The following is a 27,125-nucleotide window of genomic DNA, read 5'->3' on the forward strand; positions in this document are numbered from 1 at the left end:
GTGAATCAAGAGTAATAGTTCAGGTAAAGCTAGAATAGAGGCATGAACATAGGGTGTGTGTTAGGTAAATGGCAAACTTTGTCCTTGGAGGGCTGTATCTAGAGTTAGGCCTAGAAAGATCACCTTTATTTTGTTGTGTGGCTTCAAACTTTTTTTTTTTTTAAAACAAAACAAAAACCAAGGAGACACTGCACTCCTTGATTAGAGCCTCTTGGTCTCATTCAGACCACTTTAGTAGCTTCTGGAGTCTTCTGCCTGATCTCAGGGTGAGTCTCCTAGAGTAAACGCACTCTGTGCAGACTGCACGTATCTCGGGGGTCAAAATCCAGATGCCACCTCAGCTGTGAACTGGAGGTCACTCTGTAGTTGCTGCTGTTCTTCTTTCTGTATCACTGTTCCTTATGTCCTAACTTCCCTACTAGATTGCAAGGTTGTCGAGGGAAGGAACTGGACGATCTATACATTGGTCAGGTGCTCAGGGGAAGACAAACCATGTGAGACCATTTAACGAGTGAGCCAACCCACTAGCTAACTAAAGTGGCACAGTGGCCATTTTGATCTTTATTAGGCTAACTCCATCTAAGTCACTCCTAAGCGAAGTAGTGTTGGGCCATCCACCGTTAATGATTTTACTTTGAGAACAGGAAAGGGGCAGGTTTGGTTTGGTTTGGTGGTAGTGGTTCTCTCTCTCTCTCTCTCTCTCTCTCTCTCTCTCTCTCTCTCTCTCTCTCTCTGTGTGTGTGTGTGTGTGTGTGTGTGTGTGTGTGTGTGTGTGTGTGTGTGTGTGTGTATGGTGCATGTGGTGCGGGGATCAAACCTTACATGCATTCTAGACATGCACTTTACCTCTGAGCCACACACCCCCCATCACTATGTCTGGATTAGACATGTCACTATAGTTTGTGGGGGGCAGGGGGAGCTGCTGTTGAGAGAAAGAATATCTGTTCCTTTTGGATATACTATTTTAACTACTGCATTTCATCCTTTTAGGAAGAGGAGGAAGAAGAAGAAAACAGGATGTCAGAGGAAGCAGAAAGACAATACCAACAAAACAAGCAGCAGGCTGATTCCATGGTACAGACAGATCAACCAGAGACAGTAGTGTCCAGTTCATTTGTGAACATTAATTTTGAGATGGAGGAAGACTGCGAAGCAATTAAGGAAAACAAACAACATCCAGTCTCTGTCCCACCATAGGACGAAATGACTGTACATAAAGTGTTAAACCCTAAACTCCAATCAGGAACTTTTTATGTTTTTAGTGGGACGTAAACCAACTATTTATATTTTAAATTATGAAGGGTATGAAGGGTAAATCTGTCTTCATTCTTATGCTGCATCTGTTACAGTCAGATCTGACGTTGGGATGTTTTTGAGTTAAACTAGTGACCCCCCCTTCCCTACCCCTCCATACTGAGGAGCAAACCCAGGGCTTCTTTCATATACACTCAATAGCCTAGCGCTCTATCATCGGCCCAGTGCATTGTGTTTTAAGACCATCTTTTATAAAACACGAGGACGTTTAGCCAAGCATGGTGACACAGCCGTTAGCCGCAGCACTCGGGAGGCAGAGGCAGAGGGTCTCCGTGAGTTTGCCAGCCTGGTCTACACTGTGAGCTCCAGCCCAGCCGCATGGTGACACCTGGTCTAACAACAGCAAAAATTGAAGGCGTCCTACATTCAGACGAGAGTTAAATAATTCACTAAGATTTTTGGCTTGGGGGCATTTGTTTTTTAAAGGTTAAGTATTGATTAATCATTAATAATTAACAGACTCAGTATAAAGTGCCCCTAGATTTTATACGAGGAGGGCTCAGAATGTGTAATGAAAGGAGCAAGATGGGAGCATGGGCTCCCTTTCGTTGGGAATGTTATATGGAAAGATTGGGTCTTCATGCTCTCAGTAAGCCATCCCTGTGTTTTTCAGTAGTCACTGAACGGATATGCTCTGATCACAAATCAACACTAGTTACTGAGTGGGTCTGTAGTTGTAGTCACGCGTTGACACCTTGTCATTACCCACATGGCATCTTGGACGTGTCAGTTACTCAGCCTCTATGGATCACAGGCAGAGTAACCAACAGGCGTAAGCAATGGAGAACAGTTTATTCACCATTTTGAAGTAGCAGTCCTAAGTCAGACAGCTGATGTGATGGTTTGGCCATCTCTCTCCTTACTAGATTATTCCTTTACAAATTATATATGAACCTACTTTTAAGAAATATTCCTGAATATGTGTTCAGAACCTTGTATCTGTAGAACTCTGATTTATAGCCAAAAGTAGATAAAGAAAAATGTGGGCAGTGTTGTAGAAATCCTCATCATTCAAGCCTTCTCATGGCTTGAAAAGGCTTTAGAAATGAGTGGTTATAAACCGTGACCCTCTCCATCTTAAATGTGCACTTAGACACGGCTAAGCGAACACACTGTAGAGACCTGCCAGAGGGCCTCAGCAAATTCACCTCAAAGGTGACTTTCTGACTGAATAAAAGTTTCAGTTGGGCTGACATTTGTAAGGCTCAGCAAGTATGGAGTCGTCCTGAGTTAGGAGCTGATAAGCACCTTTGTGTGTATAAACATGGGACTTAGTCCTTAGGATTTATCTTTCCACTGTGTGATTAATGTCACTCTCAGTTACAGTTTACTAACACTCTGCCTCAGTTGATAGCTGCTAAAATATGTTGGCCTGACTTCCTGCTCTTGACTGGTTTTTAACTTCTGAGACAGAGCTGCCACACAGACACTCGGTTATGAGGTGAAGGTGGTCTACAGTTGACTGAGGCCTTCTCCCCTGAAGGTCAGCATCTCAGAGCTATGCTCAGGCCTGTGATCACTGCAAGAGGGTGGCACCCTGCACGGCCTGAGCTTCCTGCATTGACCTTTTTGCTGCTTGTTTGGCACTGGCTGGTGAGTGGTTTAGTTTTTTCACTGTGCCTTACATTTTTATACTTTGGTTTATGCAAGCTATAAAAATTAACGAGTTAATCATTGTTTTATTTTAAGCCTCCCTCACCTCTTCCTATTCCTTAGAATTATTCTTAATAATTCCCTAGAAGAATTATTTTTTCCTCTGGATCACAGTTCATGACATCCTATTTTCTTCTGATCTCACTTTTTATAAACACTGACCACAGCCAGGAGTGGTAGTGTACTTCTGTACTCCCAGCACTAGGGAGGCTGAGGCAGGAGGATCATGAGTTGGAGGCTGGCCTAGACTACATATCAAGACCCTTAACAACAAACAAAAAGACATAAATACATGAGTTAGTATGCTGAATTAGTAAATTCTCTAGCAAAACCTTTAACAAAGTTAATTTTGTAAATGGTTAATAAACCTAGACAAAATCTCATACAATCTGATGAGTTTAATGAAACAAAATATTTGTTTGAATACTTTCTTTGGAAATACCATATTTAAAAAAACTTTGGAGGGCAAGACAACTCTGGGTACAAGTGCTTGATGGGAAGCCTGAGAACCTGAATTTGATCTCCAGAACCCATGCAGGGAAAGGAAAGAATCACAATGTCTACTGACCTCCATGTGTGCTCTGGTATACACACACAAGAAATACATCAAAATTTAAAAAAATAATAAAAGGCATAGTGGCACTCACCTTTAACCTCAGCACTTGGGAGGCAGAGGCAGATGTCTCTTTTTAAGTTCAAGATTAAAGGCCAACTGGGTCCACATAGCAAGTTCCAGGCCAGTCAGGGCTACACAGTGAGACCATGTCTCAAAACAAACAAACCAAAACAACAAAAGTCACATCAAAAGCTTCTGAATCCAGAAATGAGGTGGTGCTACTCTGATGAGAAGTCTACCGTCCCAATGTTTGAAGGAACAGTGTAATGCTAAACGAATAAACTCAACGGCTAACTACAGCAAATCTAACTTTCCATTTCTCAGCTAAACAGAACTAGAACTTACACCATAACAAAAAAAAAAAAAAAATAGTTGGTCCTATTACTTTCAAATCGTTCCACCTGCAACCAAAATTCTAGTAAGCCAGATACCTGCTGTGGTGTACAGGCATGTGATGAGTTTTATTTATGTTTCTAGGGGTTCTGCTTCCAGGGTTTTGCATGCAGCATTCAGGCATCCTCATGAAGGAAGTCTATTCTTGCAGAGATCAGGTATCATCAAGATCTGCAGAGTTCTCGTTGTCATTTGCAACAAGGGCTTCTCTGTTTTCATAGGTCCAGAAGCCATTGAGATCAATTAGAATGGTAGTGACTGTGTCTCCTTGATTACTATTGATTAAATCCTGAAGTGAGATTTTCAAAGGATCCTTAGGTTTGACCATGTCAAAGATTTCATCCTGTAAGAGAAAAAAATTATGAAAGCTGGTTGAAGTAATTTCTGTCATACAGTGATGTAAAAATCAAGGTGGACATTCGAAATATTGTATAAAGTTTTATTCCAGTTTCTTCTTTTCCACCTGATAGGTATCTCTAACCACAGAATTTTCTTGGGAAATTCTTTAGCTGAATAACTATCTCTTATTTTGTAGATGAAGGAAATAGGCTCAGTTTAATCTACGCTCATAGCTAATAAAGGACAGAGCTATCTAATACAGTATTCTCTGAATGCATCTAACTAGTTGTTATGGTTTTGACTGCCGTGTAGGGGTAAAGCAGTCTTGACACAATTTTCTTTTTAACCCCACTGCTGGGAATCAAACACAAGACATCCAGTCTCATGCCGGGCAAGCACTCTGCCACTAAGTGTCACCATACCTTTTAAGTAAGAGCTCAGCTAAGTAATAAAATCTCAAGTGGCTTAGAGACAGTGACAAAGCTTTGTTTCCAGTAATAGTGCCTTTTACTCTCTTCCCAGGATGGGAGAAATGGAACTCCATATTAAAGAATCAGTCATCCACAATAATGAAACTGTTCCAAGATTTAACTAGAATTCAGGAAAGAACCTCTTCTATGTTATCACTTACACAATATAAATACTGCAATGCATTAGCCCGTGTTTTCTAATCTTTTGTTGTAAAATTACTCTAAAACTTTTAATAGCATTTAAAGAAGCAATTGCATTTTTAAAAAAATTTAGAGTAACTCAGGTTCATAAAATATAAACTTTTAAAGTGTATATTCTTTCCCAGATTGGTTAAAGATTAATGTTCTTAAATTCCTGTTACAAAGCTTGAAATTCCCCCCATTTGTGTATATCAAAATAGCCCTTCAGACTTGTTCTTGGTTAAAACTGGTCAGGGTCTTTTATTAGTTAGTCAATGTGAACCAAAAAGGTCCTACTGGGTGACTTTTCCTAACTGGTGAAACTGCTGACTAAGTGCTCTGCGTTCAAATGATGACGGTTCTCTAGATCTCTGTGCGCGTGCGCGTGCGCAAGTGTGCGCGCTTGTGGGTGTGCGTGCCAGTGCACAGAGAGGCCAGTGGAGGGCATACGATCCCCTAGAGCTGGAGTTACAGATGGTTGTGAGCAGCCCAGCATATACCCTGCATGAGTGCTGGGAATTAAATGCAGTCTCTGACTCTTTTACCTGCCTTGCCATCTTTCTGGCCTTGAATATGATGGTTTTCATACTGAAAGATGATTGTCTCTTGAATTTAATAGATCAAGTTATGAAGGCTCTTTCAGGCAGCATACTAAAAAGGGGCGTGAATCGAAAGTCTTCCAGTTGAATGTTGGGGATACAGTGAAAAGAACAGCTTCTAAAGGATGCAAGCTAACTGACATTTTTCAAATAAAATGAATGTTTTCATGAGAAGACAAGACTGATAATGACATCATCTTCATCAATCAGTAAGTCCAAATTTGTCTCCATTTCTGATGATTTAAGTCACAGTTCAGAACAAGTAACAGCAAAAACTTGATTTGGAATGGTGTTTCATACTTCATAAGTCACTGCCATACAAACTTGGATACAGCATTATTTACTACTACTGTGGCTATATTATCTGACGATATTATATAGGTAAATAAAAGGGCAATAACCTTGACATCTTGAAATGAAACAGGATCCTGTCCATGGATTTTCATTAGTTCTTGTATGGCCTGTATTCAATGGAAATAAATCTGTAAATAAAAAATTAAATTCACAAAGCCCATAATACCCTTCTCGTCCCCCAGTTCCTGTCCAGTTCCACAATGCATGTGAATCAGTACGCCTCACTGTTGTTGTGCTTGCCAGTCTTTCTGACTGCACAACTGGAGAAGCACAACCATGGACTCTTCTAGGCTTACACTTTAGTGACTGAGACCTCGGGGTGAGGAAGGAGGGTTAAGACCGCAGACTGTTGTTACTATACCTATCACTCTACTTACTCTCTCCACTATCTCTATTCAGGAAAAAACAGAGCTAGTCTACCTGGACTCCTTTTAAAATCAAAGCCCAGCATTGTAGCACATGCTGTAATTCTAGCACTCAAGAGGCAGAAGGATCCAGAGTTAGGAACATATTCACTTCAACGTCCAGGCTGAGCCTTACCACTGTTGATAGTGTTATACACATCACATTTTGTTAAGTATTATGGGAAAAAAACCCTTAGCTATGAAAATGTGGTAAACAGCACAAAACTATCCCATACAATAAAAGGTATTCTCATTCAAACCAGGGAATTGCAGGGCCAAGGCAGACATTTATACTCTACATTTACTGGTCTGAATGCCTATCATATACAATCAACTCCCCTTTAGACACTGTTATTCTGAGATCCAGTAAAGTCCAAGGTAAGTACTTCAAATCTGTTGAACACTGAAATGCAGCACACAATTCTGGGGCTGGAGAGATGGCTCGGTGGTTAAAAGCACTTGTTGCTCTTGGAGAGGATCCAGGTTTGATTCCTGTTACCAACACAGTGGCACACTACCATCTATAACTCCAGTTTCAGAGGATCCAACACCCTCCTCTTGTACCTCTCCTAGGGCACCAGGAACATAACATGATGCCCAGATACAAATGCAGGCAAACTCTTATATACATAAATACATTGAAAAACATTGTCTTAAAGCAATTAATCTGACTAATTTCTAAAATTTTCCTGGACAGGAGCTAGGCATTTACATTTGTTACTGATGACCAAAAGCACAGGATAGCTCATCTCCAAAGGCTAGCTAAGCCATTCACATTTGTTTCCATAAGAAATGCTGAAAAGGTTAACAAAATCAGCTTTTACTTTATCACTATGCATTTCATAAGAATAGAAGGAAAAAAACAGACTTGATTTACATAAAAACAAGCTAGGTAAAACTGTCAGTACATAATTTAAAATATTTAAGATATCTTAGGGTCAACAATGCTCCTTTCCCCAAAGCATACTTACCCTAAAGAAATAATTAAGGGAAAAGACATTCAGGTACCCCTTGTTCTCGATGTCCAGCAGTTTGAAAATATACTGCAGAGCCGCGGGCTCCTTTCTGTTTTCTAAGGCGAGAACAAAGTCCAGGTAGGTCTTATAGTCCTACAGAAAGAAAGCATTCATACGAAGTCTTGAGTGAAGTTAAATGAGTATTTGCTGAGGTGACGTTATTTTGCCACAGATGGCAAATTCAACTATTTTTAAAAGTATGAAATAAAATCATTTATGCATTTAGTGTTGGTTTCTAGGAATCTGAAGTAGGCACCACTCTGTGGTACAGTTTTGAGAGACCCAGGTCTTTTTCTTTGAGAGATTTCCTTAGTTAAACAATAACTTTCTTCCATTATACTACAAAACTGTCAAGACAGTGATTAAGCTATCTTATGCTGCCATTTAATTTTTGTCTTCACTTCAGTGTCATTTCTCTGAAGAATCTATTTTCTCTAGAACGGACATCAGTCTATTTAAATTGTTATTCATAACACAATCATCCATTTCTGTGGATCACATCAACTGTGGGCTGAAAATATTTGGGAAAAAATGTTAACTTAACACCCATCATAGATTTTCCTGTCAGTACTTAAACAACACAGTAACTTATAGAGCGTCTCTATTGCACTGGGGATAACAAGCAGCTAAGGATGCAGGTACACCAGGGCATCCGCAGTCTACAGGACCAGGTTTGAGCTTGGCAGCACATGCCTGTAACCCGGCACTTGGAAAGCAGAACTGAAGTCAGCACGGGCATGCAAGATTATTTCTCCAAAGTAAAAGAAATGAAAAGATTTTAAATAGAATGGGGAGGTGGTTCAGGTGGTAAAACGCTTGCCTTACAAGCACAAGGACCTCAGTTCAAATCCATTCCCATGTAAAAACGTCCAGGATGGTGGCACACACTTGAACTGATGAGATGAAGATGAGGATCCTAAGGGTTTGGTGGCCAGCCAGTCTAACCTAATTAGTGCCTCCCAGCCAACCAGAGATCCTGTCCCAAGGTAAACAGCCTCTCTGAGGATGACACCTAGAGCTGTACTCGCACAGGCATGTAAAACTGCACACACAAACAGAAAAATTTAAAAATATGAACCTAGAAACAGATGAACAGATTGTTAGCCCCTTGTAAAGGGGACACTTATGGATTATGTTTTTATGTTTTTATTAACTTCACTTGTTGAAAGCTGTCCTAGAACTCAGTGTGTAGCTCAGGCTGGCTTCAAACTCAAGAGCTTATGTCTTAGTCTCCTGAGTGCTGTGACTACTGATATGAACCACTATGCCTGGCAGAATACTTGTCTTACAAAAAGGATAGGAAAAGAAATTCACATTCTTGAAAGAGATTTTGTAGGATATAATAAAGAACAGTTTTGCATAAAATTGTAGCATAAGAAATTAAGGAAGTAGCATAAGGATTTAGTTCAGTTGTTACAGTGCTTGCCCTGCACCCACAAAGAAGCCCTGGACTAAATCCTCAGCCAAGAGTAAACAGGGCATGGCAGAGCACACCTGTAATTCTAGCACCGAGGCCAGCTTCAGTGACATGACACCCTGACTTTAAAAAGCGAAACAAGAGTTACAGAGATGGCGGTTCATCAAGGCTTAACCCCATCCACTTATGGCTCTGATCTGTTATTCACCAGAAGGTGTCTGTTTACTGTAAGCCTCCAGCAGTCTATGTCAGGAGTCCTGGAGTCACTTTTCCTTTGCTGCTGGACAAGCCTAGTGCTGCCTAACCTGCTTGCATCAGTGGCACAGTGTGATGGAGAGCTACTCTATCCGTATGACTACTACTTAGGCAGTCTTTCCTGGGAAAATTCTCTCTGCTACATTTCCCTCGTTGTCGAGCTGCCCTAACCTAGTGCTCCACCTACCTAATGCTGCCACCACCCTTTAATACAGTTCCTCATGTTGTGGTGACACCCAACCATAATATTATTTTCATTACTACCTCATAAATGCAATTTTGCTGCTCTTATGAACCATACTGCAAATATCTGTTCCCTGATGGTCTGGGGGGGAGGGGGGGTGGGGGTGGGATGGTGGGAGTGGGGTGGGGCCTCCTTGTACCACTGCTCTATCACCTGTAGTCCATCTGAATACAAATTTTAAATTCTGCCATTTCTCTGTCCTGGGGTTATAGGTATCCAGTACCTTTCCTAGCCCCTCTAAGATTACTTTCATGGCCTTTGGTTGTTGTTTTAACAGGCTATCATACAGCTCAGGCTGACCATAAACTCATGATCCTCCTGCCTCCACCCACCAGGTATTCGAATTATAAGCTTGACTTCCACATGTTTTTAAAGCAAGAATAGTGATTTTAAAATGCTATTTATGATTTTTCTTCTCAAAGCTGGGTGTGGTGCATCTTTAATCTCAGCACTCAGAGGGCAGAGGGCTGGTGGATCTCTGAGTTCCAGGTCAGCAAAGGCTACAGAGTGAGATTTAAAAAAAAAGTTACCTTGCTAGGCCTGGTGGCAATGGTATATAAAACTCAGCACCAGGGAGGCAGAGCTAAGTTCGAGGCTAGACTGACACAGTAAGTCAAAGGCCAGTCAGACCTACACAGTGAGACTCTCCTCCTCAGAAGGGGAAACACTGAAAACATTAAAGGGAATATTTAACAAAACTTTTACCTCTTTATTATACCTGTTAATCTAAGATGTAAGTTCTAAAACTAAGTGTAACTAGAGGTCCGTGTATTTTGAGAGGGAAAAGACACTGATGCAGACACAGTGAACATTCTGACTCTGGCTGGCCCTGGTAGCTTTGCACCTGGAACCCCAGCACTTAGAGGAGACTTCAGGAGTGAGGACACAGGAAGTTCCGGCCAGCCTGTGCAACAGAGGTACCTGTCTCTACTAATTAAGGCAATGGGCCTGATTTAAATCAGAGCAAATGTCTATGTCAGATCTGGTAATTTAATGACTGACCAAGTTATACAGAAATGCTTATAGGATTTACTGACTGTTCCGTTCTTTTTACCAGTTTACACTCCTAGACCTTAGGTACACTGTCAATGAATGGAAAATATATTTGCTATGTGCTTTAAGCCTGGAAGAAAACTTTTGCCTTTGTTTTGTTTGTTATTTGTTTTAGAGACAGAGTTTCTCTGTGTAGCCCTGGCTGTCCTGGACTCACTCTGTAGACCAGGCTGTCCTCAAACTCAGAGATTCTCTGCCCCTGGAGCGCTGGGATTAAAGGTAAGTATTTTTAACTGAATTTCCTAAAGAGTGGACTCAGAATGTCAAGTAACTCCACTGCCTTAATAGTTTAAGGCCCTGTTACACACTGGCATTAACAGTGCTCAACAACGCCGGTGCCCTCCTGTCGGCCTGGCACCTGGGACGGCACAACAGGGATCAAGAGCTCGAGACCAGGCTTGGCTACAAGTCACGTTCAATGCCAGCATGGTCTACATAAGACCCTATCTTTAAGACAGACAGACAAAACTTGTTGATATATATCAAGAAAACAGCTTATAGAGGCTGTGGGAGCCTAAAAGTGTGAACCCAGCAGGTTTCGATAACTACCATCTCTCCATCGTAAGTGAGACACTCCTGGAAAACTCGGTCTAGGAAGACATTGGTCATGGTGGCTGTTCCGTATCTGGAGAGCTCTTCTTTACTTAGCATGCCATTATGATCTTTATCAAGATTCAAATACTGACCTTGCAAAAAAGATAATAGAAACACAAAATGATACTGAAAGAAGACCAATGAAACTCAGTAAAACCAAAACACTCCCGAATACCCACCCCTATGTGAATCCTGACAACTGCATTTGATACAAAATAAGACAATAGCGAATGAAAAAGGATCGGATTCCATTGTTCTACTGAAAACAAAGCATGTAACTATGGAAGAGTTCCAAACATTCAAACATTAGTAGTGTAAGAAGCACACCTCAGCAGACTGCAGTCCTGACCCTTAAGTGGTGGGAACACTGGGGTGAGCCTGTGTATATGACAGTCCTCTGACACCCCACCCATGGGAACCCACGGTGGGACTTTAGAAACCAGAGCTTACCATAGACCCTCAGGGCAGAAGGAGCAGAAAACCAATTCGTTTCTTGACTTTCTTTGGACAATTCCTCATCTCTTAGCTAAATAAACATAAAAAATATAATTAGAAAACAGCAATTATCATGTGGTAAAATTTAGTTCAAAAAATATTTACCTCCAGTAAATCATCCAGGAAGCTGCATGCTAAAATATCTTGAATTTTGATTTTCCCTTAAAAAAATAATAAAACACAATTTGTTTTGAGGATTTTTTTTTAAAGATGTTGTTTCACAAAGGCAATCCCAGGGTTGATATGATAAACAGCTAGAGCAGCTCTTAGGTGCCTTATATTTTGTTATAAAACTGAAACATTGAAAAAGAAACCACACACAAAAGCCAAGTAAAACAAAAACTCCAGACTAAAAAAGACAAAACAAACCCCAACTACCCACAAACTACCTATCTACTCGGATGACTCCAACTGCAAGAAGCTAAGCGTAAATTCCTACTAAAACTACGTTATTCAAATCTACAAAAAGTTAAGTCATACTTTCCAACAGGGACAGTATGGTATGAGGGGTAGGGCTTCTAGCTCAGCCGTGAAGGCTAAGGCTCATCCTCCTGAAGACAGCATCTGTGCCATCAATGTCATCACTTTCCAGCTTCCCTTTTGCCAAGTGTGGTGATGCACTCCTTTAAATTCCAGAGACAAAAGCAAAGGGATCAAAGCAATTACTGGGTAATTGCTCTCTTCTTATGAAAAATTTGTATTGGGAAGTCATTTATCTGTAATGGATTCTTTCTCTTTTTTTGAGTGGTGGCCAGATTAGTAAATATACTTTTATCAGTATACTCATAGAAACCCTCAATTTTTTAGTTAGCTATATACTTTTAATTAATTAGTTAACTAATTAGCGAGACAGTATATATAGCCCAGACTGACCTTGAACTCACTATGTTGACCAGGCTGGCACAGAGAACTGACTGCCTCGGCCTTCTGAGTGCTGTGATTAAAGCAACACCATCATGCTCAGTATGAGGGAAATTCTCAAGAGGGTGGTGTTACGATTTGCATAGAGATGGTTTAAATAGGAATGGCCTCCATAGACTCATATATTTCAATGCTTGGCCATTAGGAAATGGTGCTACTTGACAGGGATTAGGAGGTGTGGCCTTATTGAGGGAAGTGGGTCACTGGTGGGTGGATGAAGGTTGAGGTTTCTTTTTTTTTTTTTTTTTTATAACATAGTTTACCATTTAGCCTTTTATTTTATTTTATTTTTTAAGATTTATTCATTTATTTTATATAAGTACACTGTAGCTGTCCTCAGATACACCAGAAGAGAGCATCAAATCCTACTACAGATGGTTGTGAGCCACCATGTGGTTGCTGGGAATTGAACTCATGATCTCTGGAAGAGCAGTCGGTGATCTTAACCACTGAGCCATCTCTCCAGCCCCCAAGGTTGAGGTTTCAAACGCTGAAGCCCAAGCCCAGTCTCTCTCTCTTCCTGCTGCCTGTGTATCCAGATTTAAAATTCCCAGCTACCTCTGAGCACCATGTCTGGCTCTATGCCTCCATGCCTCCCTCTGATTCTAAGCCAGCCCCAGTTAAATGCTGTCCTTTATAAGAGCTGCCGAGGGGGTTGGGGATTTAGCGGGTTCGGTCTCAGCTCCGGGAAAAAAAAATAAAAAATAAGAATAAATAAATAAAAGCTGCCGAGGCCATGGCATCTCTCCACAGCACTGAGACAGTAGGTGACACCCACCACTGTACAGCTGGTTACAGTCAATGCAGGAATATCCCGGAAACTCTTTATATAAAGGAAAGCACATGGGTTGTACGCTTTCCCACTCTGAGATTTGCCACTGACTCTAAAAACAGAGAAGGTGTTGGAACTTTTCTAATACTAAGATAGTATCAACAAATAATATCCCATATTCAAGTCAGATACTGTTTTACCTGTCCTTAGAGGGTCCAAGAAGAAGAAGAACTTCCTAACTGCTGTACAAACATAGAAGGAGTAAAAGGATTTTTCCAAGCCATCTAACTGTGGCAAGGTGGGGATGAGCTCCAGGATGTAGTTCTCTAAGTCCTGGCAACAAAAGAAAATGTCGGTTAAATGTCTTGCCTTCACTTCCCACTATGACACACAGGAAACTGGAATTGTAAGCCAAATAAAACCCTTTCTCCCTTAAGATTGCTCTGGTTAGAGCATTTTATTTCAGCAAAAGACACAACATTAGAACACCAAGTTATTATATTTAAAACTTTCTGGATATACCAGTATTCCCAATATTTGGGAGGAGGCAGAGGCAGGAGGATCACTGCAAGTTCAAGTCCAGGCTGGCCACAAAGGCTGCAAAGTGAGACTCCGTTTCACAACATCCAAATTAACAAATACAAGTCTCCTGTGGCATTTTATATTTATTTTAACAACTTTGTTTTTGCTCTATTTTAGCATATGCCTGGAAGATCAGAGACTCATAAGTTCATAAAGAGCAGGCACTCAAACAAGGTGTCTAAATTGAGCTCTTGCCAGCTCCTCGCGGAATTCATGGACTTTCTTTCATCCCCCACTTGCTATTATCAGAATAAAATTTAGGATTCAACTTTGATCTCTACATTTCCTTTCCCTGTGTCCATTCCCTACACCACATATCCAACCTAGCACGAAGGCATGTGATTTCTTCATGTTTCCTTTCCTCTTTCCTTTGCACCCCTCTTCCCCCCCCCCTTTCTTCCTTTCTTCCTTTTCAGTGTGGTAGAGGGGAAGGTAGAATGTCCAAAATGTATACTGAGTGGATCTATTTTTAGCTTTTGAGAGGGTATGGGGGGTGAAATAATGTCTCACTATGTAGCTCGGGCTGGCCTCAAATTTGCGAGTACTCTCCTGTCGTGGCCTCCTCAGTGTGAGGCGGCATGTCCAGGTTTATTTCTGGCTTCTTCAGCAGTCACCAGTCAACCTGGTCACTACCATTTCAACTATGACAGCTGCCTATGATTTCTGCCTCCATTTAATGTTCTTACAAGCTCCCATAATACATCCAGATCACTCTTTAGAACTGAAAACCAAAGGCCAGGCACAATGGCTTATGGGTAAAGGCACTTAAGAGTAGCCAACCTGATGACATGGACTCAATTCCCAGGTCCCACATGACAGACAGAACCAACTCCTGCAAGATGTTCTCTGGCCTCCACACATTCACACACAAACTATAAATACAAGCAAAACAAACAAACAAACAAAAACCAACCCTGACAACACATTCAAACTTTGGCTTCTTCAGAATCTCATAATAAAATCTAAACTCTTCACTATAGCCTAAAAGGCTCAATATGTGGCTACTATCTACTCCGACCTCATCTGCCGCTTCTGCTGTTGCTTCTACAGAGACAGGTGGAAGCAAGAGTGATTTACTACAATGTTGATCTGAATCTTAAAGGACAAGAACTATGTATAGTGTCTTTGGAAGCGACAAAATGATGATTAAACACATATTTGAATAGTTAACTCAGTAGCTGATATTTATGCCCAACATACCTTCTCCCTTAAGCTCTATAAGAGGGCTCCATATTAGAGAAAAAATATAAGCATTTATATACACACATAATTGAGATAACTGCCAAAATATGGAAGTAGCATAGCCATTCTGATCATGAGGTTTTAATCTCATTCACAATCTGGCCTAACGAAATGCACACCTAATAGGAAACAAGTATCCTCCTGGTAACTTATCATGTCCCTCTAAACCTGTGGGTAAAAACAAAGCTCTGGTCTATTTCAAGATAATATAATAATGCACTTATGAGAATAGCCAGGAGCTGCTGAGGTGAGATGATGGTTTACTAAGCACATAAAGTGCTTGCTGTGCAAGCCCAAAGACCCGAGTCTGCGCCCTAAAACCCACGTACAGGTGGAAAGAGAGAACCAACTACATCAAGTTGTCCTTCAACCTTCGCATGGTCGGTGGCACGTGCCAGCCCTGCTACTCTCTTTCTAGTCCCTAGAGGGGCTGGCTAGGGAGATGGCTCAGTGGCTTTGCAAGTGGGAGAAGCAGAGTTCAGATCCCAGAACTTACATAAATGACAGCATGCTGTGATCCTCTTGTAACGTCAGCCTTTGAAGACCAACCCAGGGATCCCAGGGCAAGCCGGCTAGCAAACTAGCCATATAGCGTGCTTTGGGTTTGACTCAAAGAGCCCGCCTCAATGAATAAGAACAGAGTGAACTAAAATGATTCCTGACATTAACTCAACTTCTGGCCTTCATGTCTGCCTGTCCATATGTCTCACACGCCTAACTCACACACATACTGAGAAACAGAAAAACAAAAACTTTTTCCTTCAGTAATTCCTTTCTTTTCTTTTGGAACTCAGAGACAAGGCCTTACTACACAGCCCTAGCTACCTTGGAGCTCTATATTGGAGCAGGCTAGGTGCAAACTTGCAGTGGTCCTTGTATCCTGGCCTCCTAACCTAGGATTACAGGTGTGCGGCACCACACTTCACTTGTCAATCAGTTTTAAACCTGTTTAGACCCATTCTACTCATTTATTGATAATGTTTTGTGATATAGCTCAGGTTGGCCTGGAACTCTATGTGGAGCTTCAGCTACCTCTGAACTCCCAACAATCCTCCTGCCTCAGCCTCGAAAGTGCCTGAAGTAGACATATGTGCTATGATACTCAGCCTCATTTTCTTTTAAAAAAAGATCAAAATATTTTTCTAGGGCTGGAGAGATGGCTCAGCGGTTAAGAGCACCCGACTGCTCTTCCAGAGGTCATGAGTTCAATTCCCAGCAACCACATGGTGGCTTACAACCATCTGTAAAGAGATCTGATGCCCTCCTCTTCTGGTGTGTCTGAAGACAGCTACAGTGTACTTAAATATAATAAATGAATAAATCTTTTAAAAAAATATTTTTCTAAAAGGCTGGAAAAAAAAAAAGAACCCAAAGACTATTTATGTGGTCAATATATACTAAAGTTAACATGTTTACAAAGGTAAAACCAGGAAAACAAAACCCATTAAGGCAAAAATCAAGGGCTGGAGAGATGGCTCAGCGGTTAAGAGCACTGACTGCTCTTCCAGAGGTCCTGAGTTCAATTCCCAGCAACCACATGGAGGCTCACAACCATCTGTAATGGGATCCAATGACCTCTTCTGGTGTGTCTGAAGACAGCTGCAGTGTGCTCATATACATAAATAAATAAATAAATCTTAAAAAAAAAAGACAAAAATCAAGCAAAGTAAGACTTACCTACAATGACAACTTACTCCGTGGTAATTAATGCTAATATTCTGATATCTATACTGTTTCTTAGATCTAGATCAATACTCACCGATTCCCGAAGGTATCCTTGTCCAGCAACATCATATAAACTGAGTCCTATTCTTGTCTGATGTAGCCAAACTGACAATAAACAAGAAAATCACATTTAAATACTAAGATCTGTTCTTTAGCACATATATGAACAAAAGAGTAAGGCACTAGACTAGAAGTGTAGACCAATTCGGGAACTCCATAAAGTCCCATTTCACACACATTAAGTAATTAGTGCCCTGTAAGGCATTTAAGCCAAAAAAAAAAAAAAAAAAGTCGTGAAATGGCAATTCAACAACTCTGCCACATTTACAACTACAGTAAACTGATGCCCTGGGGATATTGGTTTCCAAACATTAAACTTGGTGTTCCGTCCAAGAGAGCTAGCACAACATTGTGTCTTCAGTGAAGTCTGTATCCTCCTGAGGTTAATTACTGCAGCCCATCTATTAATTAACAACGATACACAGTAAGATTCTGCAGACCATATAATCTTAGAAGATTCATAACAACTCTAAAATGTTTTAATACAGGCTTCTTGAAAACAACACCACAGTTGTGAATTTGAGACTATTCTTTCAGGCATATATATATTAGTGAAATGAAATTACCAGTAAATTGAAATTATTTCAAACTACCCACTAAAATTCTTGCTCTGCTTTTTAAAAGAATTAAAGTGATTTTACTGCTCAATCAAGTACACCAGACAGATATACGCTACTAGGGCAGCTGCGGACAGCTCAAGTTTCCAACTGAGAGAGCAGTTCCTTGGCCTAGCAGGAACATGTCAATTGATGAGTTCAGCTCTCTCTCACTCTGTTCCTCTCTCAGGACACTTACAAATAGCAACTGGCTCCTTACTTAGATGGCAAAGATCTCAGAAGATCAAGACCAGCCCTGCGGGCTTAATGAGTCTCAATATTTTACCAAAAACTACAAAACAGACTGTGCAACACCGTGTCTTGTGTTGTACACCTTTCTGCCCCATGTTGTGAATCTGCCCCCTCACATCATTGTTAAGACATCAACTTAAGCGAGGAACAGAGCTGACCGGGAAAAGCCCTTTGGGGAGAGTACATGTATGATCAGAAAAAGGAGAAGAATGTTTCTGCTATTTCTATTTTGCCACCTTCCTTAGGGTACACAAGACTTTTGAATAAATAATGAGTTCAATTTAATACAGAAAAACCACACCTCTGTCTGTTGTTCAGGAAAACCATAATAGGATGGGGAAAAGGCCACGTGACAAGGAAGAAGTAACAGAAAAGCACAGACCGAGGTCTACTTGGTTCCCAGACAAGAGTTCAATCTAATACACACAACAATCACCTTTTCGCATGACGTAGTTAAAGAATTGCATGATGGAAACTCTCCCATATGAATCTGTATGGAGGAGTTTGGCAAAGACTTTTGCAGTAAAAAATTGCCTGAAAAAAGGAAATAAAGATTAAATGGCCTACCAGCATAGTAAAAAATGATGTCTATAAGAATTAACTAACAACATGAATTAATACAACTAAAAATCAAACTAAGAGACTATAAAGACTTCTCATAGCTCAACATTTGAAGCAAGTTGTAAATACTTGCATTTTTTTTTTTTTTTTTTTTTTTTTTTTACATTTTTCAGAGAATGAACGACCTAGCTGCATGCATGCGGTAGCCAGCTGAAGCCGGGGCTTAGCTGCCTGTTGTGACAGCCCCCTTGGTCTGGCCTCAGTAAGAGACAGTCACTCTGCAAAACTGCCCTCGGGTACACTGTGCAGAGGTGGGCTCCTAAATTGCAGGAGGAAAATCAGTAGGGTTGCTGGAGCCTTACCCATCACACCTTAGGAATGGGGGATAATGGAATGAGAGCCGTACTCTAGCCTATTTCTGTGTGTAAAGGTGATATGGAACAAATACTGCTGCGTAATGACAGAATTTGGACACAGCAGCTCCAATGGCTCTGCTCCTACTGTGTGAACTGCTGGTTCTGTGTGTGACAAAGGCTAGAGTTATCAGAGAGGAAGGAGCCTCAGTGGAGGAAATGTCTCCATGAGATCCAGTTGTAAGGCATCTTCTCAATTAGTGTGATTGATGGAGGAGGGCCCAGCCATGGTGAGTGGGGCCACCCTTGGGCTGGCAGTCCTGGATTGTATAAGAAAGTAGGCTGAGGGACTGGAGAGGTGGCTCAGCAGTTAAGAGCACTGACTGCTTCCCCACAGGTCCTGAGTTCAAATCCCAGCAACCACATGGTGGCTCACAACCATCTGCAATGGAATCTGATGCCCTCTTCTGGTGAGTCTGAAGACATCTGTATTCACATACATAAAATAAATAATTCTTAAAAAAAAAAAAAAAAAAGAAAAATTCCAAGTGGATATGTGATTGGTCAGATCAGTGAGAAAACACTCCCTTACCCAGAGTTCCTTTTTTGTTGTTGTTGTTTTTGGGACAGAATCTTGTACTCACCGAGCTCTGCCCACCTCTGCCTTCCAGTGCTGGGAAAGGTGTGTGCAGTGCGCAGATGCTCTCAGCATACAGAACAGTGCTTGGAATAAAGTGCATGCTCTAACTCCAGCACTCAGTAGGTAAAGGCATTGGAATTACCATGTTTAAAGCCAGCCAGGGCTACAGAGTGAGTTTCAGGTCAGCCTGGGCTAGAGCTAGACTCTGATTCAAATTGAACCAAGCCAAAAAGAAACAAAAAAAACCTTTTTTTTTCTTTTCTTCCATTTCTCCTGCTCTTTAAAGGACTGAGAATCTGTCTTTAGAGCTACCTGAAGACCACTACCATTACTTTTGATGAGAACTGGCTCTGGTCTGTTCACATAGAGCTCACATCTGAGCTTGTGATCGCCAACAGAAGAGCCATCACATTCCTGGGGTGGCTGCAGCTCTGTGTTCCATAAATGAACATACCTAGTCTAGACTACAGACAAAGAAACATACTAAAATCATGACTGAAAATCTATCTATGGGATCAATTACTGAGTATGTCACACCGGTGTCTAAGCATCTTATAATAAGTTTCCCTTGGCCATTAGATAGAGTGTAAACGACTTAATATAGTGGTCGTGATGTTTAATACACTGGCCAGGATATATGTAGCATTTAAAGGGTTATCTGTAAGACTATACTAAAGAGTTTTTCTAAAAGGAATATCATGGTCTTATAACTACATAATAGAAAATATTACGTGTTTAAGTGGATGTGGATTGGTATAAAGGCCAGGTAAATATTTATCATTAAGCACTCAACCTGCAAAAAGCCCACTGTGGAGTTTGTACATTACACAGTCCCTGCTCTTGCGTATGCATCTCCAATCTGCTGTGAAGACACTACCTTAGGTGGCCAGCTCTCTGCTGCAGACCCCTGTCTTCTACTCACTGCAGCTCTAGACAGCTGGGTTTAATTTTATCGTGTGCTAAACCTTCCTGTGCCCCTAAAACTGGCTTTATAGTAAGCAAATCAGATTTCTACTTATATTTAAAAGATTGTAAATAGGAAAAAGTAAATCTTCGCTAAGGAATTTAAAAGGAATGAAGACATAGAATCAGTAAACGACATTATTTTGTTTATTCTGTCTTTCCTCTGAGATAGGACCTTGCTGCGCAGCACAGCACAAACTAGCCTTGAACTTATGATCCTCCTGCCTCAGACTCTAGAGTGTTAGAAGACAGGTGTATGCCATCATTCCCAATTTGGTATTCCCCCTACCCTGCCCTACACACACCCTACCATCCTTCCTCCCACTTTTGTGATGGGAGTCTCACTGAGTAGCTCTGACTAGCCTACAGGAAGGTGGCTTCAAAGTCACAGAGATTCCCCTGCATCTGCCTACTGAGTGCCGGGATCAAGAGCATGTCACCACACACTGGTTCTGGTTTTCTTGCTGTTTTATTACCTTTCTTTAAGTTGGATGCCTCAGGCTCAGGAGTCCTGGGGTTAAGGTGTGTGTGTGTGTGTGTGTGTGTGTGTGTGTGTGTGTGTGTGTGTGTGTGTGTGGTTTATTACCTTTCTTTAAGTTGGATGCCTCAGGCTCAGGAGTCCTGGGGTTAAGGGGTGTGTGTGTGGGGGGGGGGGGGGTCATGCCTAACCTTGTGCCTCTTCTCTCTCAGACAGGCTCTCACTACAAAGCCCAAGCTGGTCTTCAGTTCGTGATTGTCTCCAGCATCCCTGCCTCATGTGCTAGGCTTATACACAGGCGCTACCGCAGTCAGCTTTGTAATATTCGTTCAATGACTCCACAGCAACACCTGTGTGTAGGCGGTACATGTGTGTCTGTGTTGCTGTGTTGCTGTGCATGTGAGCACATGGAGAAGCCAGAGCTTGATGGGAGGTCTCCCTCCATGTTCTCACACTATTTATTGAGACAGATTCTCTACACTAAACCTGGGGTTCATCAATTTGACTAGCTGGTTAGTCAAACTTTACATATCTGACCATGTTTCTTCTACCAACACTGGGGGTTACACACATATGCTACCACACCTAGCTTCAACATAATTGCTTGGAATCCAACTAACTAAGCCATCTCCCTAACCTTCAACTTTTTCTTAACTATAAGTAATTTTATTACATTCCAGTCAGTCAAAGTGGTAAGTCCAACTTCCATCAATATTTGAGGCCTTAAAAATGTCTAACATGGGCCTGGAGAGATGGCTCAGAGGTTAAGAGCACTGACTGCTCTTCCAATTCCCAGCAACCACATGGTGGCTCGCAACCATCTGTAATGGGATCTGATGCCCTCTCCTAGTGTGCTGAAGACAGCGACGGTGTACTCATGAAAATAAAAATAAATAAGTCTTTTTTATAATGTCTAACACAACAGCACAGTCCTTTAAATCACATCACTCTTACTTGCACTTTGGTCCAGCCTTTTCACCAACCTTCAAAAAATTTTCATAATTGATCATTGCTTCCTCTCCAATCATAGGTGGTATCTGGTGTTTATCCAACAAAAACCATAAGTTCTGAAGAGAATCAGGGAGATGAAGGTAAGTTAACAATGGATTCAGAACACAAGTGCATCACTCCTGTCTAGTAAAGTTATGACAAACTTATGCCCTAGTATTTTGATTACTACTACTACTAATAACATCGTGCCTACTAAAGTTTAAGCTTTATTTTTGTTTATATTGCTGTTTTAGTCCATGTAACTATCTAATGTAGGCAGCTCTCTCTGCTTTACAAGTGAGAAGTGAAGCATAAAGGTATCAAGCCCACTGCCTAAAGCCATGCCGTGGCAGGGCTGGGATCCTCCTCTGCGGAGCACCACATTGTAGTGCCCCCCAAACCTTGACTACTTATTAGGATTGCGTGGGGACTCAAAAAGCAAAACCACAACAGCACCATCTTTGGAAATCAGGCCACGCAGGTGCTGGTTCACACGTACACACTCTGGCACTTCAGACACGTATGGAGTGCCACTCCACAGGGATGATTCTGACACATAATGGCATCCTGCAGGACTTACATAGGAGAAGTAAATGGGTAACATCTAAACCACTCTGACACCACTCCTACCTGTAATTCTTCATTATCTAAGAGTTCTCTGCTTTTCCTCTGTAGAAAGACAGCTCTAGATTCCTCTCTTAATTTCTGTAGTAAGACTTCATCTTCAGCTGGCAACTGAAAACACATTGGAAAAGTCACCTTATGTCCATTCACATCGAATAAAATAGGACTAGCTTAACAGTCTGGGCAGAGCAAGCAAGCTTGGAGACTACATCACCTAACCCTTTACTTACCACTACCATCTATAATAAAAGCTAGAAGAGCCTATAGGTCAAAAAAGGGGGAATAGGACTTTTTCTTTTTTGTATCACTTTATATTGAACCTTAAGATTTTAGTGGATCCAGAATACTTTATCATAGTGATGAATAAACTGTAGTGAAATATATAAAATGTTCAATGTAATCCTCTATTTTTAAAATATATGCTTTGGGTCCCAGTTTTGAAATTATATTTCATTTACAGACTCAAAAATATCCACCTAGACAGCACACTTACCCTGTAATAAAACCGGGGAATGGTCTTATAGAATTCATTTGTGTTTTTTCTACCTCCTTTCCATTCTGAGTAGTATTTGGTAAACAAATCCATTTCTTCATCTTTTAATTCTTGTTCGCTTTTTTTCCCTAGTAACAACAATGGAAAAGTAAGACGAGAAAAGCACATAGATCGAGAAAAGCACATAGATCAAGTGTCAGTGTTACTTAGGATAGCCTATACGTTGAGTCCAGTTAACATATGTGCAGTGGTAGAAAGGCCTTTACAACTGTGCTTAGACACGGAGCATACTGATCTGAACATACGCTTGTCTTCCACTGTAAGAGCCTCCCTACACAAACCGCTCAACTGTATACCATAAACAAGCACGACGAGAATCTGTATGCTCCCAAACTTGTGCTCAAGTGACGCTCGCCTTCCTCAAGTCACTGTCTCTTTTTAAAGACCTTCGTGCTGTTTCAGCTCACCTATCAAAAGTGTTTGCCAGGAGGACGCTCGGTGGTGCAGTGCTTACCTGGCATGTGCGCAGCCCTGGTTCAGTGCCCAGCACAGAAACAATGAGAACACCGGAGCTCCTCCTGTACCGAGCACTGGCTTCAATTCTCAATGCTAACATCACCACAGACACCTGAGTACTCACTGCAGAGTCCTGGACTGGACGCTGTAGCTAGAGGGGGAAGCAACAGGAACAGCCCCCTGAACCATGAAAATCTCAGCCTCAAGACCACAGTTCCTCATTAAGAAAAACAACAAAAGGGGTTGGGGATTTAGCTCAGCGGTAGAGCGCTTGCCTAGTGAGCGCAAGGCCCTGGGTTCGGTCCCCAGCTCCGAAAAAAAGAAAAAAGAAAAAAAAAAAGAAAAAGCTGACATTCAGTGCCCATCGTCCTCTATCATCACCCCCGCCTGCTGTGACAGACAGTTACTTTCTCAGTGAGCCATTTCTCTTTATTTAGGAGAACATTCATGGAAATAATACTTACTGAGGTCCAAACCCTGGGCAGTGTGCTCACCACACAGGCATCTACCATTGAACTACACCTCCACATTCCCAAGCCTCTGTCTTCTTTTTTTGTTTGTTTGTTTGTTTTTCTCTGTCTTCTTTTTAAAACAGAATCTTACTCACTCTGTTGCTCAAATGGCCTGCTGTCTCAGTCGACCAAGTACTGGGATTACAGATGAGAGCTACCATGTCTAGCAAGATTACAGGTCTTTCCTGTAGGTTCTCTCTGAAGGTGTAAGCTCGCTCACACACCCCTGATCAATTAGAACCTCAGGACTGTAGTTTCACTTCAGCCTCACTGGGCTCTTCAATTCTACCACCTAGTTTCTCAACACTATTTCTTCTGCATCATTTTCTTCCCAAGATGACTCTAGGGATTCCTGAGCACTTCCCCAGGTCACAGCATTTCCGTTGACCCTGTCATGTTAACCTTTAACCTTGGACCAAGTCACAGTTTCTTTAGTAAGGCTCAGTACTGCTGGAGAAAACTGCAAATTTTTGCAAATAAAATGGGAGTTGAGAAGGACCAATGAATTAGCTTTGTAGAGGTCATTCATGATTCTTCACAAGCAGGAATAAGAGACAAGCACAGTTTAAACCACAAAGTCTTTGAGTGTTGCTACCAGAGAAACAAGTACAAGGCAGAGCTAGAAGTATGGAACTCATACAAGGGAGCTGTTGTTGTTTTTTGGTTTTTCCTTTACTTCTTTTGAGACAAGGTGTGACCTGTAGCCCCAACTTGGAACTCGCCATTTACAGACTAGCATAACTTGCATTGGTTTTCCTGCTTCTGCCTCTGGAGTGATGGAATTACAGGTATATACCTGGCCTAAGAAAGTTTCTTAACTGGGAAAAATACCAGCTTTTTTATACACTAATGAGAACAATTAAGAAAACCTGATAATCCAGGTAAAGGGCTTAAGAACATATAGCCTTTGGTATGCAAAGAGATTTAGCATAGGGGATCTACTACACTGGTGGCTACAGCCTTAAGAAGGAGCTGTTAATATTATCCACATAATCTAGATAATTTGCTGTATACTCAGGGTCTGTCCGGTTGTAGTATTCCTATTAAAGGTGAAGAGAAAAGCAGCAATCTTTGGAGGGGAACTGGGGAGATGACTCAGTAGATTAAGAGCACGTGCTGCTCTTGTAGAGGGCTCCGGTTTGTTTTCCAGCACCCACATGGCAACCAAGTGTAACTCCTGCTCCAGGGGATCCAGTACCTTCTGCAGGCCTTTGCAGGTGTCAGGTCTCAAAGAAACCTGGGACAAATGGCTAACTGAGGTGCCTACTAACATATCAGCAGAAGCAGGATCCCAGCTTGCTCCTCCTTGCTTTTCTCACCTCACGGCCTACCCTAAACCACCCCAGTGGACTCAGCTTCCTTCAGCTTCTGATCCCGTATAACTCAGGCATGTGGGCTCCTCACTCACTCTCTTGGTACCCACGTGCTCTCTTGGTCCACTTGCCCCTCCCCCTTGCTCTTTCCCACCACTCTCCTCTCATGCTAAAGTCTATTCTGCTGCTCCGGTTCAGCCGGGACTCTCCTAGTCTGAACTCGCCCTCGTAGCTACAGCAAAAGCTTCTCCTCAACCAGGTGTAGGCCACGTCCTCAATTTTCGCTCAGCAGGCAGTGCACATGCACATACATTACACACTTGTTAATGGCAATGGAAATGATTGAGGAGAAAAAGCAAAGTTACCAATGTATGAGAGGAAAACACTGAAGAGAAGCCAGTGACCATATGAGAAAGAATGCAGTCTAGTGAGGGGCAGGAGGGACTCAACTACACTCAACTCTTTTCTAGAGACAGGGTTTCTTTGTGTAGTCCTGGCTGTCCAGGAACTCTGTAGACCACGCTGGTCTCCATCTCAGAGATCTACCTGCCTCTGCCTCCCAAGTGCTGGGATTAAAGCCATGTGCTCAGTGACAATTCATTTTAAAGGTGAAGGTCGGAGGTAAGGATACATACCTAAGACCTGAGAGAAATGGTAACTGGCAACAGTTGAGGCTCTCCTTTATAACCTGCGTCTACTTCCTCTTTGAGATACAGAGTTGAAAAATAAGCTAGCTCACCAATTTAAGGGGAACAACAGAGAAGCCAGACTGGAGGTTTGGGAAGATGAATTAAGTGTAGAAAAGCAAATGCTCTTCTTGCAGATACAACCAAAACAGATACTTTAGCATAGAACTCACAATGCACAATGATTTGGGTTATCTTTTTGGTTTGGGTCTAGCCTCTAATTGGCTGAGCCATCTCTCTAGCCAGGTTCTGTTTTGCTTTAGCCAATTGCAGCTGCCCAGGAGCTGGTGTGGAACTGGAAGGATTTAACAAGACTGGCAAGCAAGTGTGAAGGACCAAGGTACAAGCAATGTAAAACGGATTGATGAAATTTAAAAATGGAGGGTTAAGTGAAAAGTGAGCGTAAAAGGGGACAGGCACTCGGGAGGCAGGAACAAAAAGGGTAAATAATTCAAGTCTAGCCTCGGCTATATGATAAAACGCTGTTCCTACGGAGGAAAAAACCTATAAGGATGAATTACAAGTCTTGGTAAGATTGAGGGTTTGAATCAAGGTTCCTAAGTCTAGTTTCTAAGTTTAAGATCGTGGAAAATGGGAACCACCGTTATGCTTTCATTCCTAGCAGGTCATTTACCAAGAAATGTGGGTCACCCCTTGGTATATCTCGAAAGCACATTCCACTCTGACTCCTTTGTCAGGGAAGTTTAACAGACGCGCAAAGTACGGCTCTCACTTCCTCCGCTATCCTATTCACCTGGTCCGCCACTTCTAGCCTAGAGCGGGCTATCTAGAGGGCGGTCCCTCTCAAACTCACTCTTTGGATCCGAGTTGGGCGACGCTAACCGCCGACGAAGCACGTCTTTCCAGTCCATGGCTGACTCCCGCTCAGAGGACCCTACATTTGCGGTTTGTTAACAGCTCCACCCACTACCAGCTGCAACGTCAGACGCCACCAAAACAAGTGGAAGTTAAGAAGGATGCCTGTACGCCATCTTGGGCAAGGGCGGAAGCCTTGGCTATAAAGAAAAAAAAGGAAAGATGTTGTAGCTATTCCAGATACGGCGATCACGCTAACAGGGACGAAATCAGACATGAAATAGATGAAAAAAATTATCCTTCTTAAGGGGGTGTCCCAGCTCAGCAAGTCAGATATTTAAAGGCCAGAAGAAATCTGCGTGACTTCTTCGTTTGGGCATTTGGCGCGTGCGCACCACAGGTGAAGGACTCCATTGGCATTTCCTAATTGAGAAAAGTATTTTCGTCACATTTTTGTTTTCTCTCTGGAAACCTTAACAGTTCCCAAGATGTAATAGACGCTTCCGAAGCTGTACCCAGCCCTCTTGGATACTAAAAATTTCAAAATTACCTTTATCTTCGCCATACTCAACAGAACGCCTGAATTCCAGCCATTCAGGCCCCAGCGGCTCGTTCAGCGCGGTGCCTTGTGGGA

General features: G+C 41.9%; 2 protein-coding genes across 3 annotated transcripts in view; one reads left to right on the plus strand and one right to left on the minus strand.

The window, feature by feature from the left end:
• The window catches only part of Fam177a1 (family with sequence similarity 177, member A1), a 14,941-nt gene extending 11,062 nt beyond the window's left edge, over window positions 1–3,879 (plus strand). Inside the window, 1 exon segment of the mRNA NM_001399024.1 lies at window positions 991–3,879. Within this exon segment, the coding sequence (NP_001385953.1) occupies window positions 991–1,197 (207 nt within the window). The 3' untranslated portion in view covers window positions 1,198–3,879.
• Window positions 3,351–27,119, minus strand: Ppp2r3c (protein phosphatase 2, regulatory subunit B'', gamma). Of its 2 annotated transcripts, NM_001014196.1 has the most exons (14): window positions 27,042–27,068; window positions 26,490–26,691; window positions 22,649–22,776; window positions 22,162–22,266; window positions 21,496–21,608; window positions 17,983–18,080; window positions 16,673–16,743; window positions 13,290–13,422; window positions 11,502–11,557; window positions 11,352–11,427; window positions 10,857–10,993; window positions 7,294–7,431; window positions 5,966–6,025; window positions 4,024–4,319 (listed from the first exon to the last, which is right to left on the minus strand). In NM_001014196.1, exons 2-14 carry the CDS (start codon window positions 26,545–26,547, stop codon window positions 4,131–4,133), a joined length of 1,362 nt encoding a protein of 453 aa, NP_001014218.1. In that variant the 5' UTR covers window positions 26,548–26,691; window positions 27,042–27,068; the 3' UTR covers window positions 4,024–4,130. The 2 variants fall into 2 exon arrangements, with proteins under 2 accessions (XP_087409961.1, NP_001014218.1); XM_087553835.1 differs by lacking the exon at window positions 26,490–26,691 and having other exon boundaries at window positions 3,351–4,319; window positions 27,042–27,119.
• Between the last annotated feature and the right edge of the window lie 6 nt (window positions 27,120–27,125).

The sequence above is a fragment of the Rattus norvegicus genome, chromosome 6, assembly GCF_021556685.1.
Source record: "Rattus norvegicus strain SHRSP/BbbUtx chromosome 6, alternate assembly SHRSP_T2T, whole genome shotgun sequence".
NCBI lineage: Eukaryota > Metazoa > Chordata > Mammalia > Rodentia > Muridae > Rattus > Rattus norvegicus.